The sequence below is a fragment of the Typopeltis vanoorti genome, chromosome 11 (assembly GCF_054136105.1).
Source record: "Typopeltis vanoorti isolate ZY-2024b chromosome 11, IOZ_Tvanoo_1.0, whole genome shotgun sequence".
Taxonomy (NCBI): Eukaryota; Metazoa; Arthropoda; class Arachnida; order Uropygi; family Thelyphonidae; genus Typopeltis; species Typopeltis vanoorti.
This window is the reverse complement of record NC_143559.1, coordinates 37387605-37408158: the sequence shown is the minus strand read 5'-3', so window position 1 is coordinate 37408158 and position 20554 is coordinate 37387605. Positions and strand designations below refer to the sequence as shown.

Below are 20554 nucleotides of genomic sequence, written 5' to 3'. Positions count from 1 at the left end.
CAACAAAATGTTCATCAGTCAGTTTTCTTGTTAGGCCCTTTCCTGAAAACATAGAACTACCTCTTCACTTCCATGGGATCCTTTTTTTTAAATTTCTTATTTGGCATAAGATGTTTTCAATCATTTCTCCTGTTTTAAAATAATTTTATCTCTCGCAGTTCAATTTGATGCACAAATTATCAATTTTTTCTACCAGAGAAAGTTGGTTTCTTCTACTAATTCATAAACAACATATCTAAGTAGAGCTGTTCATGTTAAGCCACTTTACACTTTCAGATTTTACTAATTCTGATGGTTTTCTAATAGAATAATAAAATAGATCTGGCATCCTTAAGACAGAAGGATGGAAATTTATTCCAGAATAAATAAAAATAAAAAATAAAAAATTAGTTTTCATGGAAAAACAACTTGTGCAATCATTCCTGAAATTGCACTTGTAAGCTGCATTTCAAAATATCAACTAGATGCAATGGGTAACTGTTCATGATGCATTATTATTATTATTTTGCTTCTAGTTTCATTGATAAATTGTAGTTAATTATATGTATAGTAATGAATCAACCTGGATAGTCTATTACAATGGTAAAAAGTACTTTGAATAGCATCAATATTATGTAAAATTGCCAGCAGAGATGATCCATGCACACAGGCTACTGTATAAAGAAGGGGACAGGGAAAAGAAAACACAAAGGGTTCCAAACTGAGTGCACCGCTGCTGGATTTTCATGTTACCATTATACCAGTCCAAATCCCACTAACCAATGTGGATTGAAGTGCCTTCTGCTCTATAGTTTACAGCTATAGTCAGTTTAACAACTAGCTCGCAAAATTCTTGAAAATTTAACATAAGTATGAGTACTCCAGTAGACCACTGGCTCCATCACAACAAACTGAGCTACAAAGGCTCTGATTATGTGTACAGGCATGTTTATGCAATTTTTGAATATTTATTTTATAATATAATCTGTTGGAAGTATCATTTGTTAATTTTTTTTTCTTTCTTTCTGTGAAATGAGGCAAAAATGATTCCAAAGAGCCTGTGCAGGTTTAGAAACATTCCTAGGAACCTGAGCTAATATGCGAAAGAAAAAAAAGGTTCCTTAATGATGTACAAGCATTTTGAGACCATTTTTTGTGAATTTCATTTTTGAAGGTTGCGCATCTGTGATGTAGGTGGGCTGAGGGTTAGATAATCTGGAATCCCTTCTGTAGAGAGTGTCACAGAACTTTTTCCATGAACTTTGTGCCTCTGTGGGTGCAATTAACTGAATGATAGGACATCTTCCTTCTCTCTACCAGACTCTGCAATTTACATCTTCTCAATCTTTCCTCATACTCAACATTCCAGAGGTCAGAAACTACCTTTGGATCCTTTCCAACATCTCTTCATCCTTCTGAAAACCCTGTGACCAAATCTGGGCACAATAGTCCATGTGTGGCATAATCAAAGCCTTATACAGTGGAACAAGAATCTTCCTACTTCTACACGTCAGTGTCCTCTGCATCATTCCCAGAAGTCTTTGTGTTGTCTTCACAATTTTGGCGATGTGTCTCCTAAATTTTAGATCCTTATCCACTATCACCCCCAAATCTCTTATTTTCTTTACCTCCAACAATATATTCTCACCAAGCATAAATTCTGCATCCCATCTTTGTTTTCCAAATTTTAAAACCTTACATTTTGCAACATTGAACTCGCATCCCCATTTGCTTGCCCAATCACTCAATTTATTCAAGTCTTCTGGCAAGGCCACAACATCTTCACTGCTCTTTATGGTTCGTCCCAACTTTGCATCATCTGCAAACAACTGAATATCTCCATCCAAATCTTTGCCAATATCATTAATATACAAGTTAAACAGTAATGGCCCTAAAACAGACCCCTGAGGCACTCCACCAGTGACTTTCCTTTTCCTGGATATTGCACCCCCATACACAACTTGTTGATACCTATAAGATAGCTAGTCTCCAATCCAATGCACTAATCTAATATCCAACCCCATCTGCTCTAGCTTGACTGTCAGCTTATCTGAGGTACTCTATCAAAAGCTTTTGCAAAATCCAAGTATATTATTGTGTATCCTTCTCCTCTGTCCAAGGAAGCAGTCACTTTATTGTAATAAGTAAGTAGATTACTAAAACATGACCTCCCTTTAGCAAATCCATGCTGTCCATTAAAGATTATACCATTGTTGTCAACCCGACTCTGGATTCTAGTTCTCACAAGCTTCTCCAACAACTTAACCACAACACCTGACACAGAGATAGGCCTATAGTTTGATGCTCGAGTTCGATCACCTCCTTTATGAAGTGGCACAATCTTGCCCTCCTTCCACTCTTTAGGAACTTGACCAAGTGCAAGACTCATATTAAAAAAATATGTCAAGGCAGGTGTCAACTCTCTGGCACATTCCTTCAGAATACGCGGTGATATATTATCAAGTCCCACAGCCTTATTTACATCTAGTTTACTCAACTCCCCAAACACCTCTTGTTCACTTACAGTCAGTCTCTCCTCCCCATCATCAACTGCTCTCAATCTCTCCATGAAGTCACATTCACAAGATTGAAAGATCTTTATGAACTGCTCATTAAGTATCTCCACCACACATTCTGCAACAGCTGTCTTTATACCATTTTCTCCAATCAATGTCATCCTTCCATAATCATTCTTTCTTTTGCTAGCTACATATCGAAAGAACTCTTTAGGATTCTTTTTGGCTTCATTAGCTAACTGCTGTTCATACCTCTCTTTAGCTACTCTCACCAACCAAGTAACCATCCTTGCCTGGTCTTTGTAGACCTCATGAAATTGGTTACTTCTACTTCTCTTATGCTGCCTCCACAATGCCCTTTTTCTCTGTATCGCATGCTTAATCTTTTTATTCATCCATCTCACACCTACCTTATTTAACCTTCTCACCCTTGGAATACATTTAGACATTGCATCTACTAAATAGTTTTTGAAAATCCCCCAAGCTGCATTGATCTCTTTTCCAGCTAACTCCTCATTCCATGCTGCACCCACAAGCTGTCTCCTGAGCTCTTCATAATCACCCTCCTTGTAGTTCCACATATACCCTTTTTTCGCAGAGGTCCTTGCACTGCTGGAAACCACCGAGGTAATCACCTCATGGTCACTCTCACCAATTGGTGGATGATTTGACACCTCATTTATAATTACATCCTCTGAGATGACCAAATCCAAGACCCTTAATCCTCGTGTACCCTCTGTTACATACTGTCTGAGGTAGTTATCCCTCAAAAACCCAAGAAACTCATTTTCTTTACTTCCAGTTGCTATCTCTTCATTCCAGTCTATATTGCCATAATTAAAATCACCCATAATGATCACCCTTTTCTTATTTGCTTGGCTTATTTGACTATACATTTCACTATCACCACCATCCACATTACCAGGTCTATAACAACATCCCACCAAGTATTTGATTATATTCACCGCTATCTCATGCCATACTGCCTCAAAACCACTGGCCCTATTTCCCTCTTGCATCTCTACCTTGTATGGACATAACTCTTTCTCTATCATCAATAGCACTTCCCCCTCCCTTTTTACCCTTTCTATCCTCACGAAACATATCATACCTTTCCATCTCTATTCCTGTCAGGATGTCGTCCTCATCTAACCATGTCTCACTTATTCCGACAATCTTTGGGTGAACAGACACAATTAGTGCAACCATTTCATCTGCCTTGTTTCTTATACTTCTAGCATTGGTATACAAAAACAACAGCTTATTTCTGGATCTACGGCTAGTTCCACTGATACCACTCACTCGATGTGATCTTTCCATACTGGACTGGGGCCATTTCCTTTTCTGCTTTTTCATTTTAGAACCCTTTTCAATTCCATCTGTTTCTTCTTGATCCCTGGTCATCTCATTTCTTTCCTGCCTACACATGCTCTCACCTCCTCTTGGAGCATCCACCTTTCTCACGTTGTGTACCCCTGTCCACCCTGAGTCCCCCTGTTTCCCTGCTCCTCTTGCACACCCATTCTCTCATTTTCTATACTCATACCACTCACTTCCCCATTCATATCCACTTCTTCAATCTCTCCTGTCTTACTCTCCTGCTCTTCCACATCACTCCCCTCTCGATTTGATTCGTTCTCTCTATTCACTTCTCTACCTTCCAGCAGCAGTCTCTCCAAGTGACTCACACCATAACCACTCAAATGCAGTCCATCACTCCCATACAGTTCACTTCGTCCCTCAAACTCATTCCGCGCATTAACAAACTGTACTCCTATCTCCTCACACATTTCAGCCAGAATATCATTCATAATCCTTGCTCTCTGCCTCATTTCACCACAATCATACCTAGGCAACACACTGACTACCCTTCCTGTCACACTATTCTCTTTTATCTTTCCAAGCAGCCTCCTGATATTCATTCTGACATGCTCTTTGTTCTCTCAAATCATTTGTACCAATTAATACTATTAACTCTTTTGCTCGCTCCCGCCTCATATTCAATGCCTCAATCACTCTACTCATTTTACCACCTGGAAAACATACCTTGTGCATTTTATCCTCTAGCACACCTTTAATAATGGAGTCGCCATACAATGCTGATTTTCAATATACAATGATTTTCACTTTTAGCATTGTGTAAAGTTTTGGGGAATAATTCAGGTTTATATATATATATATACACCCCCTTATGATCTCCTATAGCTTAGTTACATATTTTCCAAATATTTTATTAATTCTGATTAATGTTATGAATATCTGGTGCTTTGTTAGAAGATAATTAATTTAGCACCTATTCAAATTCATCTTGTAATATAGTTTGGCCAATTTCTTTCTCATTGAGCGTTGTTTTATCTTCTGTGGCCTTGTTGTCTAGATCTTTTATTTTATAGTTCTTCTAAGTACTTCATCCATCTTTCAGAAATTTCTTCCTCATCTATAAACATGCTCCCATGTTTATTTTTGATAATTGTGCTTCTTGTTTTGTTTTGCTTGCTAATTCCTTTTATAATGCTATATGCTTTATTGATTCTCCCAGTCTTGGTTTAATCTTCTAGTTCTTTGCACTTCTCTATATACCTTTTTTTTTTTTTTGTTTTTTACATTTCCGTTTATCTTATTTTTTAGTTGTTTTCCTTACTATATTTTCCTTACTTTCTTCATATGGAGAAGTTTTATATTTTCTTCTTTCATCTTTTAGATTTGGAATATTTTGGATGATTCAAGGCTTTTTTGTTGACTTGTTTTTTTTACTCCTATGCAGTCATTGGCAGCCTTGATTGTATCCTTAAAACAGGTCTACTTTCCTTCTGTGTTTTTCTTTTCACTCTCCAATTTTAATGTTTTTAATGCTTCTGACAGCTTTTTGAATTACAAATTGGATTTCAATAAAAAAACAAAAACAAATTGTAGTCACTGTCTGCATCAGCTCCAAGGAAACTTTGCATGATTTTTAAATTATTTTTCATCATAATATAATCTGTTTGATACCTTCTTCTATCCCCTGGCATTTTCCAAGTATACCTTCTTTGTTTTGATACCTCAAACCAGGTGTTGGTAATTATCGGCTTAAATTGGTCAAAGAATTCAAGAAGCCTATTGCCTCTCTCATTTTAGCATCCATGTTTTTCCACCTCTACTGTGTTTTGCTTCTCTGATGACCACATTCCAGTTGACCATGACAATGAGTTTTATCAAATACTCAATATCTGTATATACTTTTTCAACTTCATCACTGTAGTCATGTACGCTTGTATTATTTGTTAGTTTTTGCTTCATTTTACCATTATGTCTGCTGCTATATTTTTGTGATATAAACAGAGATAAAAGCCCTTATTGCAGATATTTCGACTAGAAATTAATGGGGCATCATCATTTCATCAACATAATTTCATTAACAAAATAGAAACAGTTCAACTATGACTGGAGGTAATTCTTCTTGAAGGCATTTGAAGAGTGTCAGCCAGAGGTACACTGATAAATAAGAACTGGATGTCAAAACTGACCAGGACGTCTGTAGTCTGAAGGGTTAGGTTTTTTTATTTTTGTCAGAAATTCTGATGAATATTATAGAGGCTTGTGTGTGGTCTGTATGGAAGCTTAAAAGATGAGCTAGGAGTTTGGCTAGGTGATAGGTATGTATGTATGTGTTGGGGGGGAGATGTCAATGCAGTCACCTGTGGATGTGAGATGGACTTCTTTATGGATTTTTGGCAGGCCATAGAAATGTGGGGATCTTCCAAAAAGCATCTTCAGTTTTGTGATAGTATCTTCATCCCAACTTATCACTGTGGGTATGGAATTAAGTTAGTTGATTTGACTATTGATAGGGTTCTGAGTAATCTCCTGGTAACTGGTTTGATCTTGTAATAAAACTGAAAATTTTCTGTTGTACTTAGTGGTGTCTATTAATTACTACAGCTTTTTCTTTGTCTGCTTTAGTGATTGTGAGCTGGTTACTTCTCAAGGATTTAAGGCCTTGATTTCAGCTGCAGATAAGTTTGGCTCTGAGTAGTATTGCGTAGCATATACTTGGAGTTTATTAGCATCACTTGAGAGGATGGTCAAGGAACTTAACCACTCTCTCAAGTGATGAGAGGGTGATTAAGTTCCTTGCAAATGTTATGCAGAAAATCCAGGTGTGGAATTTTTTTTAGGCACTGTGGCATAATCATGTCCTTTGGCAAGTACTGGAGTTTTTGCAAGAGTGAGGAATGGCCAGATTATGTGGCCAACCTAACTGTTTGTTGCCAGGTTGACCTTGGTTGGTTTTTGCAATCGAGAGTACATCTGTTTATATTGTAAGATCATTGGAGAGATATGCCTAAAACCAAGCTGAAGAGGGCTGTGTTTAAGATCAAAGATATTTTTTCTTGAAGAAGAGAGAGATGTTGAGTGTGAGATCACATTTGGTGGCTCGTAGTCGATTGTGTACAAATGCACGACTAGAGTTTACGTAAATACGATGAGTACCTAGAGATTTAGTAATTTCTTTAAATTTAGCGAAGTTGGGAATTATCTTTGAGTTGTGGCATTGTTTTAAAAAGGAAATTGTTCATAGCTTATCTTGTTGAACTGAAAGTTTGCTGACATTACTGGTCTTCGTGGTCATTTCTTCCCTGTGAAAGACAATCAAAAGAGTTTTAATGGAACTTTTGACATAGGCACATGTATTTGCAAGAGTAAAGAAGGCACTCTGGCACATGGCTCAGCTCTATAAATAGGATTACTGTTTCTTGTTCTAGCTTCACCTTGTGATTATGCTGATGCACTGATAATGGCCTGTTAATTTCTGGCCAAAATATTTGCAATAATAAAAAAAAATTATTCTTTAACCTTGTGAACACGTCTAATAATCTATACCACATCATACATTCCATTAAAAACTCATGCTGTTATATTTTATTAATATATTGAGGACTATTGCAACTCCTCCTTTTTTTGCTATCCTGAATAAATGATTCTGTAGTCACATTCCAAAAGTCTCCAGTTCCACTCCATCTAAGTCACTAATTCCTAGTATGGCTATTTTTAATATATTCATTTCTGTTTCTAGATTTTTAACTTTCCAATCTGTAAGGTTGTCAAATTATATGTTCTAAATGAGTGCAAGAGGATTTTGCTGGTTTATGACCTGGGAAGCTTTGTTCCTTCTCCTGCTTTTCACAAGTATTAAGTCAATGTGTGATTTATTATCTCTGAGAATTTCCATTCATATTGCTATCTTACCAGGGAAAATTAGAACAAGGTAGTATCCCATTGCCTTCCTTGTCCAGTACTAACTTTCTAAAGAGATTCAGTGTGCTGACTCTTTCTCATTCTTTATGGCTCTGCCTATGATGATATTCTTCACACAGTTGTCACTTACAATCTTCCATTGATCTGGATGAATCTTGTTACTGCTCCAACATCTAGCTGGCTGCATCTTATTTAATGGCAGTTACATCTCACATTCCTATCATTGGAAATATGTGGATTTTTATAGAGATAATCATGCCACTGGATATTATTATTATCTGAGACCTCCAGGGAGTCAAGGACTCGTATCTCACCACTTCCTGTTGTTAGATGCCATTTCATTGTCCATGATTGCTTATTAACAGGTTTTCCTGTTTATTCACAGCTAACCTTTGTATCCAGAGGCCATTCCCTGTAAGCAACATGGGGATGCGCTTGGCAGCATATGACCCAAGTATAACAGACGAAATATTGAAACAATTAAACCCATTGTTTAATTATTTCTCTGTGCTATATTTATTCCATTTAAATTAATTATGACTTTAAAGCACTTGATCAAGTTTGGCATAAAGGTTTATTAAGTACTTGAACCATAATACTACTAGTAATCAGCAGTGATATTAGAAATCTTGATTAGTTACTCTTCGTATGACTAAAACATTTGAACAAGTTTTGCAGAAAATAATTAAGCCATCTTATCATGACTCCCAACTTCTACAAATAGGTTGCCAAGTTACATTCCATGTAAGTTGGCAACATGGAATGTGTACCCAAAAATTACACGTTTCATGGGGAAGTGGATGGATCTTGTCAACAAATTCATTCTTGAGTCGCACAAGTCTGTTGTTTTTTCTACTCTTCATTTTAGGTAGCTAAAATGTTCTCTGTTTGACTGGAAATCAAGTGAACAGTTTTGCTAAAGTATGCTACATTACTTTTTTCTCACATTTGGCAAAATGCAGATAACTGAAATCAGTAAAACTTTCCGAATATCAACTTGTACAACTTATCAGTATTTTATAGGCTTATTGAAATGATAATCTTAAGTTCAGATCTCTTGGATTTATTTCAGTATGCTAGCAAGCATTGTCACTCAAGTTAATTAAGGAAATCTCTTTATTTTATCCGTAGGATTACTTTGTGTAACATTTTTCAGTTTCAAAGTTGTTAAAATAGATTAAATAAATCTACTAGTGCCTTTTTATTTTACCCTCTCTCTCTCTCTCTCTCTCTCTCTCTCTCTCTCTCTGTGTGTGTATCTATGGAATAGATGAGGCTGTTTTAGCCTTACTTTTTAGAGACTGAGGTGGCAATTCAGTAGCCAGTGACAGATAGCTTGACAATGACTGTCACTAATTACAGCATGTGAAAAGATGGCAGACATGTGCCATCATCTTGAGGTCCCCTAACAGAACCCAAGAAAATTGACCATGGAATTTGCACTATTTCAGACTGTTATTGTGTTTGAATATAATCTAAAATTTCCTGGTTCTCCAGGAATATTTCTATAATCCCTTTTGGACTGGATGACTGTATCAGTCAGTTTTCAGTTGTTTGTCGGTATGCAGATGTAAGGAGCTGCATCTATCTTCTCCTTCTGCAGTAGTACATTAAGAAATGGTAGTCATTGTTTTCCATAATTTTAGGATGAATAACATGCTTTTATTGATAAAGATTAAATTAATGTTGGGAGTTTTATGTTCTTGTAAACAACATAAAGTAAGTTCATATTTCAAAGATTAATGAAATAATTTTTTGAAAGTTTATTTTTCACTTGGTTAGAGTATAATAAATTTAGTTTAATCCATTATCCAAGTGTGAGCAAACAAAGTTTGCGCCTGAAAGTATCTTCAGGACTGGGGTAAGGTGGTACAACACACCAGGGCAACTCGTTGCAAAAGTGGAGCAAGCTACCAACACTCCTGTCTCAGTATCTCCTATAATGCAAAACACGTCTCCTTGCAGATATGTCTAATGTTATGCATTAAAGGAAGGGCCACACCCAGACTAGTTTCGACCTTTATTGAGGTCTCTTCAGTGGGAGCCAGGCCCAAGTTGAGATACCAGGCAGAAGCATTAGCAGGTCATCTCTACCTATAGGAGTTGCCAAATGGTGTGCCACCCTTTTTTAATAAATTACTGGATAACTAAATTTGAAATAATTTTTTTTTTTTTTTTCATTTGCAGTTTTACTTAGTGAACCCATAGAAAATGGTGAACTTCAGTACAAAACATTAAAGATAACAGACTTTGGTTTAGCAAGAGAGGTGTATAAAACAACTCGTATGTCAGCAGCTGGAACTTATGCATGGATGGCTCCAGAAGTCATAAAATCTTCAACCTTTTCCAAATCCAGTGATGTATGGAGGTAAGTTTTTATTATATATCTCCAACATTATAAAAATAACAATTTTGAATGTTAGTCTTTTAAATGTTATTTTTAATTGATGTTCTGAAAGCACAAAGAAACCCATTCTCATTTTGGATTTAAAAAAGTGCAAAATTATTCATTCCTTTAAATGTGTATTTCTATCTCTCACAATGGTATGTACAGGATCTTATGATAGTACTACATGAAAAGTTACATCGTTATTAATTTCCTGTCAACAATTTTCCTCCACATTAGCCTGTTATCTGTCAACATTCCAATATTATCAGATCTCATATTTCTGTCTTCTATGGCACTTTTTACTGCATGGATGGCTTTTACTGTATCAGTCCACCTATATCTCTATATTCCTCTGGGTCTTTTTCCTGCCATCCTGGCAATAGCAGTTGTTTAGCTCATCTCTCCTCTCCTATTCTGTTTAAGTGGTCATACCAGATTAGCTCTGCTAACACATTGCTGAATGCTAGCAATGTCAAGTTTTCTTAGCCTTATTTTTGATATGATACTGCCATTGATGCTGCCTGTTCAGTCCCCCTAATCTTTCTCAGGACTCTCATATCTGTGGTCTCCAGTCTGAACAAGAGTTTTATTTCTGACCCAGCTCTCAGATTTGTTAAGTTAAAATTGGTTTGAACACCATCTTGTATACATCTAGTTTAGTATTTTGACTAATCTCTCTTTATTATTTCATATAAATTTCTTTAGTTGACTTCAAACCATACTTTGGAAATAGGCAGCTTTGCTAATTCTGCTGTCTATTTCCAAATTTAATTTGGAAGTTAATTTGTTATATAGGTTCACCATTCAGGATGCAGTTGATGTTCTCAATGTTTCTGCCTGTTTTCATCGTCTTTTTAATGCTGATTTTCAGACCAGACCAGATTTATTACACCTGCAGACTTGTCCTGGATTTATTAGAAGTATAACATCATCTGCATAAAGTAAAGAGCTGAGACCAACATCTTCAATCTTGATATCAATGGCGATAATGTGTACCTTTGTCGCACACCTGATTTACATCAGACCATCTTCCTCTACCTCCTTCATTTTTAACTGTTGATTTACAACTCAAATAGAGACTATATATATTGCTTGATATAATGTCCCATTTACACCATATAACTGGAGTGTTTTGAACAGCTTTACTCTTGGAACTTACAAAACTTAAATACAGATTCTTTTTATATTCCCATGATTTTCTACTATTTATTTGTCTTAAATGAAAATCTGATCCTGATAACCTCTGTTTGGCCTGAATTCAGCTTGTTCTTCTCCAAGCTTCTCCACCACAATTTTTCTTAGCTGTTTCTCAAGAATGCTTGCATAAATCTTACCAGGAACACTCAGTAGAGAAATTCTTTTGTAATTCTCACATTCAGCTTTATTCTCTTTTTTATAGATGGGTTCTATGAGCACACTACTCCAGTCATCTGGAATCTGACCTTTTGACTAGGCCTTCTGACAGTGTATCCACTGTAAAACTTTTTACCTTCATATTTTAGCATTTCTGGTCGAATATCATCTGCTCTACCTTTCTGCATTTCAGGTTTGTGATAGCTTTTTTTTTTTCTATTTCAAGTTCAGATATATATTCCAGATAGCATTCCTTTTGAGTGTCTTCTACCACCATGCTGTCACTGTTTATTTCATTTAGCAATTTTTCAAAGTAATTACTCCATACATCAAGAATATCTTTATCCTCAGTTTTCATGCCCTCTTTATTATCTCTAATTCCTTTTACAGTGCTCTTTCCTCCATTGAATATTTTACAACCTTCCTGATATTTCATCCATGTTCTTACCAAAGTCCTCCCATGACTTTTGTTTAGCCAATTTTACATAATGCTTTACTTCCTTACATTTTTCTCTGTATTCCCTAAGAGCACAAGGTGACTTACTTGCCAGAAACTTTCATTATGCTTTCTTCTTTTCCTTGTCTGCCTCTTTAACTTCCTGAGTCTACCATAGAGCTCTGATTTTTTTCTATCCTTGCAGATTACCTCACCATCACATGCCTCTCTGGCTGAATCAATCAGTTTTTTTTTAGGGTCTGCCACTGAATCTCCAAGGTTTGGTTCTTGTTTTCAAATTCTTTCATTTTTTCTTCAATAATGATTGTGTATTTGAGTCTACAGTTTATCTCGGAAAGCTGCTCAACTTTGATTAGTTCTTTCTTACACTCTTCTTTGCAATATGAAATTGAGTTTTATCCTGCTCAAAACTAAATAGTGATCACCTCTTATTTCAAATTCTCTGTATACTCTTGTGTCTTGAACCAGTGGGGGAAACATCACTGTTGACAATAACATAGTCAGTGAGACTTTTCTTATTACTTACATCTTCTCTCCATGTGAATTTGTGCACATTTTTATGTTGGAACATGGTCCTGAGCAGAAATCTAGCAGGTACTTGCCATTATTATTAGCTTTGCTCTTTTCTCCAAATTTTCCCCAAATATTCTTATATGTCTGGTAATTATTTCCTCCTCTGCTGTTTAGATTTTCAACAAGGATCAACTTTCCCTTTTTTGTTGTGTCAGCTACCTTCTCTAATGTGTTGAAAAATTTTTCCATTTTTTTATTAGAACTTTCTGTTTGACCATAAGCACAAATAAGTCTCATTGTCCAGTTCCTCATTCTGATATTAGCTCACATCACTACTTGATATTGCCTGCCATTCAAGAAGATTATCCTCATATTTAGCGTTTAACATTATAGCTACTCTTCTTTTCCGTGATTGTTATTCCCTGAATATAACATCTTATTTGTTGCTTAGAAAGATTGCACTTGTTTTTGTCTTCTTTGTTTCAGTAACACCTATTATGTCAATCTGGTACTTATTCAATTCTGCTAGTTTCATTTCTTTTCCGTTGATGCTTCGTATGTTGATCTTGATCAACAATCTTGATCTCTGCTGAATTTGAGTTGGAGTTTGGGTTTGTTCCAGTAGCCGACTTTTTGCTGTTTGCCCTGGTTCCCTGACAAAAACAACGGGGGCCTTGTTTAACCAGACGATGCCCCAACTAGCATAAGATTCCATCATGTTGTATCATCATTTTGAGTTATGGTTTACGTCCATAAGAATACAATTTGATCTGCTAAATCCCAAATTTTTAGCCCGTCCTCCTTCCTTCTGTATCCAGGTAGATATCCAACAGGGTACACCACGAGAAGATGAGGATTAGACATCAGGTCAAATGCCCTAGTTGGTTCTCCACATTCTCCAAAAACCTATGTGGAGGTCTCTTCCCAGTTATCGAACCTTGATGCTTAAGCATCCTATCTGAATCCATCTGTCTTAGCATAATATAAAGTCAGTAGCTTGTGTATATAATAAATATTCTCAAGATTACACGTTACTGCACGCATATTGAGATTCCATTGTAATCATGCACCCTAACTGTATGTTATTCCTAGTGTTATTTGAACTACTGTACTGATGACGTCCAAAGATACTTGGGATGAAATATTTATGAATTAAATAGTCATTACTGTGGTTAGTATGTGTGTTTTTTAGTGATATTCTCAAGATATAATGAAGTGGCAGCTGAGTTGGATAAAGGGAATGGCTACACAATAATATTGCTCAAAGGCATTTCACAGAATACCATATTAAACTCAATTATGCAAATTAGAACACCCAGTTATGGATAATACAAAACTGGTTATTTGTGGATACAAGAATGGCTGATAGACAGATACCAAAAAGTAGAATATGGAGGAGCAGAATCCAGAAATAAACAGGTAACTAATAATGTGGAACAAGACTGTGTTAGGACCACTACTGTTTAATTTGCAGAAATATTCAGTTCTTTGCTGAAAAGTTAGGTAGGATAATAGTTAATGAAGGCAATGAGTGAATGCAGAATGATATAGACTTTCAGCATGGGCAAGAGGTAATGAATGTCAATTTAATGTGGAGAAATGTAAAGATGCATTTTGAGATAAATAGGTAACAAGCAGTGTTCCACATTGATGGAGCTGTACTCCTGGAAATAATGAGGCAATGGATTTGGTAGTGGAGAGAGAGAGAGAGAGAGAGGGGGGAAAGTTTAGAGGGCATATTGCTCTCTAAACTCCAAGGTAGCTCATAGGATTACTTGGCTATTGAAGAATACTAAAGCAGATATAAGGACATTATCATTCCTCTTTATAAGGTCTTGATACAAGTATGTCCGGATTACTCTGGTCAGGTCTGTTTACGTGGATTTCTAGGGAATGAAGTGGTGAAGAGGATCCAGAAGTTAGTGGCCTGTGGAATGTTCCCTGTGAGGATAGATTGAGGGTTTGAGTTGTAAAAGTTATGATTAGTAGATGAAAAAGAGGGGATATAATAGAAACATTTAAATTAAAGGATTTTATAGGATTTCTTCTTCTTGAGTATTCTGCAATTGAGTAGGTTCTTCTCTTAGTAGCAAAAACTTTTCTTCCACTCTTCTGTTCTGAGCCTCTCTTTCAAGGTTGTGTACCTGTCTCCATTCAGCATGTCATCTAGCATTATTTTCCATACTCCTCCTCTGGGTCTTTTTTCGTCTATTTTTCCTTCAATGGCATCTCTAATGATTCCATTCCTTCTCAAAATATGTCCGATCTAGTTTCCCTTTCTTCTTCTTATCCTCCTTAACAGACTTCTTTCTTCTTCTACTCTTTTTAAGACCTCTTCATTAGTTATTTTATCTGTCCATTTGATTTTTTCCATCCTTTTCCAAATCCACATCTCAAAGCATAGCTGAAATGTTTTACTTGTTCCACAGGTTCTCCGTTCACAACGCAGTTGACATTTTAAACAATTCTGTCTATTTTCATTGTCTTCGTATTTTTATTGCTGACCTTCATACCATATCTATTACAACAGTTATTCAATTTAGTCAAGGAATCCTGCAGACTTGTAGCGGATTTATTTAGAAGTATAACATCGTCCGCATAAAGCAAACAGCTGACATTAACATCTCCAATTTTGATATCATGTTTAATGCCACTTTCTTTCATAATGTGATCCATAAAGAAAATGAATAACAGAGGGGATAATATACATCCCTGTCTCACACCAGATTTAACATTAAACCATCTTCCTGTACTTCCTTCAATTCTAACTGCTGACTTACAACTCAAATAAAGATTAAGTATTGTTTGATTATAATGCCACATTGACACCACATAACTGTAAAGTATTGAATAGCTTCTCACTTGGCACCTTGTCATATGCCTTTTCCAAATCGACAAAACTTAAATATAGTCTTTGTTATATTCCCATGCTTTCTCAACTATTTGTCGTAAAGTGAAGATCTGATCCTGACAGCCCTCTCTTTGGCCTGAATCCAGCTTGTTCTTCACCAAGCTTTTCTTCCACAATTCTTCTCAACCGTTTCTCAATTATACTTGCATAAAACTTGCCAGGAATACTCAGTAGGGAAACACCTCTGTAATTCTCACATTCAGTTTTATTTCCCTTTTTATATATGGGTACTATGAGAGCTCTACTCCAATCATCGGGAATTCATCCCTCTGTCCTGGCTTTCTGAACTCTGCAGTGCAGCCACTGTAAGACTTTTATACCACCATACTTCAGCATTTCCACATTTCAAGCCTTTGATGGTTGTTTCTACTTCAAGTATGGATATGTATTCCTGACTGTATGGCTGTAGAGTTTTTTTACCACTCTGCTATCACTTTTTGTTTCATTTAGCAATTTTTCGAAGTAATTACTCCATACTTCAAGGATATCTTTTTCTCCCATTTTCATGTCACCTTCATCATCTCTAACTCCTTTTACAGCACTCTTTCCTCCATTTCTAAGCTTCTTCAACAACCTCCAGAATATCTTACCACCTTCTTGATATTTATTTTCTATGTTTTTGCCAAAGTCCTCCCATGACTTTTGTTTAGCTAGTTTTATACAGTGTTTCGCTTTCTTACATTTGTCTCTGTATTCTCTAAGAGCACAAGATGACTTATTTGCCAGGAACATTTGATATGCTTTCTTCATTTCCTTCATTGCCTCTTTAACTTCCTGTGTCCACCATGGAGTTCTGATTTTTCTATCCTTGCAGACAACCTCACCACATGCCTCTCTGGCTGAATCAATCAGGATTTTCTTCTAGGTTTGCCACTGAATCTCCAAGGTTTGGTTCCTGTTCTCAAACTCTTTCATTTTCTCTTCAATAATCTTTGTGTATTTTAGTCTACAGTTCACATCTGAGAGCTGCTCAACTTTTATTCTCTTTAAAATTTTCTTATATGTTATTCTTTTCAATATGAAATTCAATTTTATCCTGCTCAAGACTAAATAGAGATCACTTCCAATTTCAAATCCTCTGTACACGCTGGTGTCCTCCTGCACCAGGGAGAAAACATCACTATCAACAATAACTTAGTCAATGAGACTTTTCTTATTCCTTGCCTCTTCTCTCCATGTGAATGTGTGCACATTTTTATGTTGGAACATGGTGTTAGTAATAACCAGTCTATGTCCTGAGCAGAAATCCAACAGGTATTTGACATTATTATTTGCTTTGTTCTTTTCTCCAAATTTTCCCAAAATATTTTTGTATGTCTGACAATCATTTCCTACTCTGCTATTTAGATCCCCAACAACGACGAACTTTTCGTTTTTCATTGTGTCAGTTGCTTTTTCTAAAGCCTCAAAAAAATCCTCCACTTCCTTAGTAGAACCCTCTGTGGGACCATAGGCACAAATAAGTCTCATTGTCCAGTTCCCCATTCTCATATTTGCCCAAATTACTCTACTTGAGACTGACCGCCATTCAAGAAGATTAGCCTTTATTTTGTGTTGAATACTATGGCTACTTCTTCTTTTCCTTGATTGTCATTGCCTGAATATAACATTTTGTATTTATTGCTCAGAAAGATCTCGCAAGTTTTTGTCTTTTCAGTTTCAATCACCCCTATTATGTTGATCTGGTACTTATCTAATTCCTCAGCTAGCTCCATTTCTTTGCCATTCAGACTTCTTACGTTGATATTACCGATCTTTAACTCTGGTGATGTTGAGTTGGGGTGTGTTTTCAGATTTGTTCCAGTAGCTGACTTTTTGCTGTTCGCCCTGGTTCCCTGGCAAAAACAACGGGGGCCTTGTTTAACTGGGCGACGCCCCAGCCAGCATGAAATTTTGTCATGTTGTACCATCATTTTGTATTTTGGTTTAAGTCAATAAGAATACGGTTTGGTCGGCTAAATCCCAAATGTTATCCATTTTACTTCTGAATAAATTCTTTAGAGAGAGAGAAAAAGTAAATGTTGGGATGCTGTCTTAACTTCATGCACACCATATAATCAGTTCCTCCAAAATGGCTATTTGAAAAAAAAAAAGATACTAAAGAAACTTATTTTTTGATGAACCATCTTGTGATATCCCAGAAATTAATTAAAAAGCACAGTATCTATACTATACATTGGCACTACATCAAGAAAAATAGCCAAAATATTAAAGGCAATCAACATTAGAACAGCTTTCAAACCATTCAACACTTTACGAAGCTTTCTACATTTCCCTTGAAGTCAGTTTCATTTTATAAACATCAGGGTGTGTATACAAGATTCTTTGTTCTTGTGGAGAGATGAATGTAGGTCAGACTGGTAGAAGTTTCAAAATCTGCAACAAAGCATATATAGGTGATGTTGAAAACAAAGGGGGGGGGGGAAGTAGACTCATACTGCACATCCTCAAAGAGCATCACATGGCAAGTTGTTAAGCATCCTGCATGCCCTACTTAGAAGAGAAATAGGCAGGTTGTACAAAGGGTCATTTGCTCAAAAGGCACACTAAATTGAATTCAAGGAATGATCCTTCACTACATTTGGAAGTCATTAATTAATGTGTGTAACATTCAGGACTTTCATATGCCAGCAGTCACATACAGAGTTTACACAACAATGTGGAGATTGCATATAACATGCGTAATGAGACTCATGATTAAATTATCATTCCAGGCTTTTCAATTTATAGATATATGTTGCTTTGGAAAACAGAAAACATTAATTTTTTTTGTCAGTTTTTATTTATGTTAAGCAACCTCCTGAAGACTGTTAGACATATATGTCTAGGAAATATATTTACTATAAATAAAAATGTGTACTAGTTAAAACCTGGTTATTTATTATGCAAGCAAATCTACTCGTAGTGAATTGCATTTTGTAAGTTATGTTAGTAACCACAAAAATTAGAATTGTTAAAGTAGTAGTATTTCCTATGTGGATGTGAAAACTGAGAAGAGCAGAAAGTAAATTGATTCATTTGAATTATGGATGTGGGACACTATTAAGAATCTCATGGACTGCAAGAATCATTGTAAGCAGAAGTTAATGTACTCTGGGTATATTATGTGAGTAGACAAATCTTTGGAAAAGGAATTATATTGGGAAAGATTGAGGACATGAGAAGGAAAGGACACAGCAAAAGAGTTGGATGGACAACATAAAGGAACTTATCAACATTAATTTGTCTGTTGAAAAATGAGGCAAAAGACTGAGTGAGGTAGAGTTCTGTGTTCATAAGATTACAAAAGTTGGAAATGACTAGATGGCACATAATATAATAATAACATATAGTTTGATTCTGTTCTTTGTTGAATTTTTGTGGTTTATTTCCATTTCTTCTCTTGTGAACTGTCGTTTGTGGTAAATTTATGTTATTGAAAGAGCTCTGTTGTTAAATAAAAATCTATTGAATATATCTAAAGTTGTTGCATGTTTGAAGTTTTGACCTATTTTTGACTTTTTTTTAGTCATATAATTTTGTTTTGTCTAAATTTGCCATGACAAGCTTATTTGCTAAGTCAATAAGGAATTAATATTTGATGAAATATTTCATCAATAAATAATGAAAACAAATTATTCTTGTTTTGATTCTTTACTCAAGCATGAGCAAATTCAAGTTTGCATGTGAAGTATCATTGGATCTAGGCTACAGGTGTGTGTGTGTATATATTATTATTATTTCGTGACATCTCCAAGGATCGTCCAAAGACTCATCATCAAGGGAAGGCGCCCTCTACATCTCTCCATGATCTACACCAACACCATCTACTGCTCACCACCATTAGTATTTTTTGTTTGTAAATTGCATGTGTCCTAAAGACCAATTTGTCTGTATGCGGAATGAAAAACCTGAGTTTTTGGGACATAAAAACCCTGCTACCTCCATATGAGATCAGCTAACTTGCCTTCAATTGAAATATTCCATATAAAAATTCTTCTCAGATCAAGTGTTGATCAATTTTATATTTAAAATTGATCAACACTTGATCTGCAACCAAATATTATTATTATTATACTAATTTATGATCAAGAAAATACCTTCATGATGAAAGATTCTTCTCATCATGACGAGAATCGAACTTAGGCCTTTTCCAATCAAAGGGCACAACATACCATCGTTCTTCCAGTTGCACTGTGGAGGCACTTATAGACATTTGATTTCATACTAAATTCTCAGTATCTCATAATGCATGGTATCCTTTTAGATGTGTGTATTGCTATGCAGTATCAGACGGGTTACCATCCAAACCAGTTTCCATCTTCATTTTAGTTCTCATTATTGGAGTAGACTAATAGAGATGTAGAGCTAAATTGATAGTCATATTTCCATATACAAGTAACAAAATGCTTTTTTTTTTTAATTTATTTTTTCCCACCCATAAAAAGTTGTAAACCTATAGTATTTAATGGTATTGTTAGTCGGCTAAGTTTTTTCCCATTTTTGTTGATTTTAATAATTTTGTATTCTTTTTTTTTTTTCCCCCTAGTCTAAACTCATTTTCAGGTTATCTTGGAAGTAAAGAAATATACTACAGGCCATACCGCTTCTGAAGGTAACAGGATATTAGTTCGCTGTTACTATGGCAACAGTGAAGCACGTCGTGTTTGTAACTAAACACATGCATAGAAAATCCCATAATGCCGTCAGTGCCCAAATCACACCGTTCTGTGTATAACATTACATTATGATTGCTAATGTGAAATTGCACGGCCAAGATGATTCCATACGACTGTGTGCATTTTGGATTTTCTGGAATTAACTGATAGGATGTAACAAAGCAGATGTCATAGTTTATTATAAACTGGCTTAAGATAAGCAGTGATTGTTCACGTTATGAAATGAACTTCACTCGTCACAACGCACATTTCATTAATTTAATGAGGAAGCCCCTCAACACTACTCAGGCTGTGGGTAGTATCATCAGATTGTGCATCTTCACTAAATAAAGATTCAGAGCTGTCATCTACCGTGAAACACACACATTTTCCACCACCTCATCTACTATTTCATTAAGTGCCCAGAATTTATCTTCTTCTTTAATAACATGGGTTATGCAACTTTTCCATGTGCACTCAGTAATTTTTTGAAATCCTTCCATGACCAGTCTTTCAACATCTGAAATTTTAAAAGTTGTATTTTTAGCTGCAACATGCCCC

The 20554-nt window shown here is 35.8% G+C and overlaps 1 protein-coding gene across 2 annotated transcripts in view; it reads left to right on the top strand.

Moving 5' to 3' along the window:
- LOC150101446 (mitogen-activated protein kinase kinase kinase 11-like) overlaps nucleotides 1–20554 on the top strand; it is a 201724-nt gene that overhangs the window by 18767 nt on the left and 162403 nt on the right. For both annotated transcript variants that reach the window (XM_090400189.1, XM_090400188.1), the window contains exon 2: nucleotides 9921–10101. In XM_090400189.1, coding sequence (XP_090256315.1) covers nucleotides 9921–10101 — 181 coding nt within the window. The remainder of the gene's footprint in view (nucleotides 1–9920; nucleotides 10102–20554) is intronic.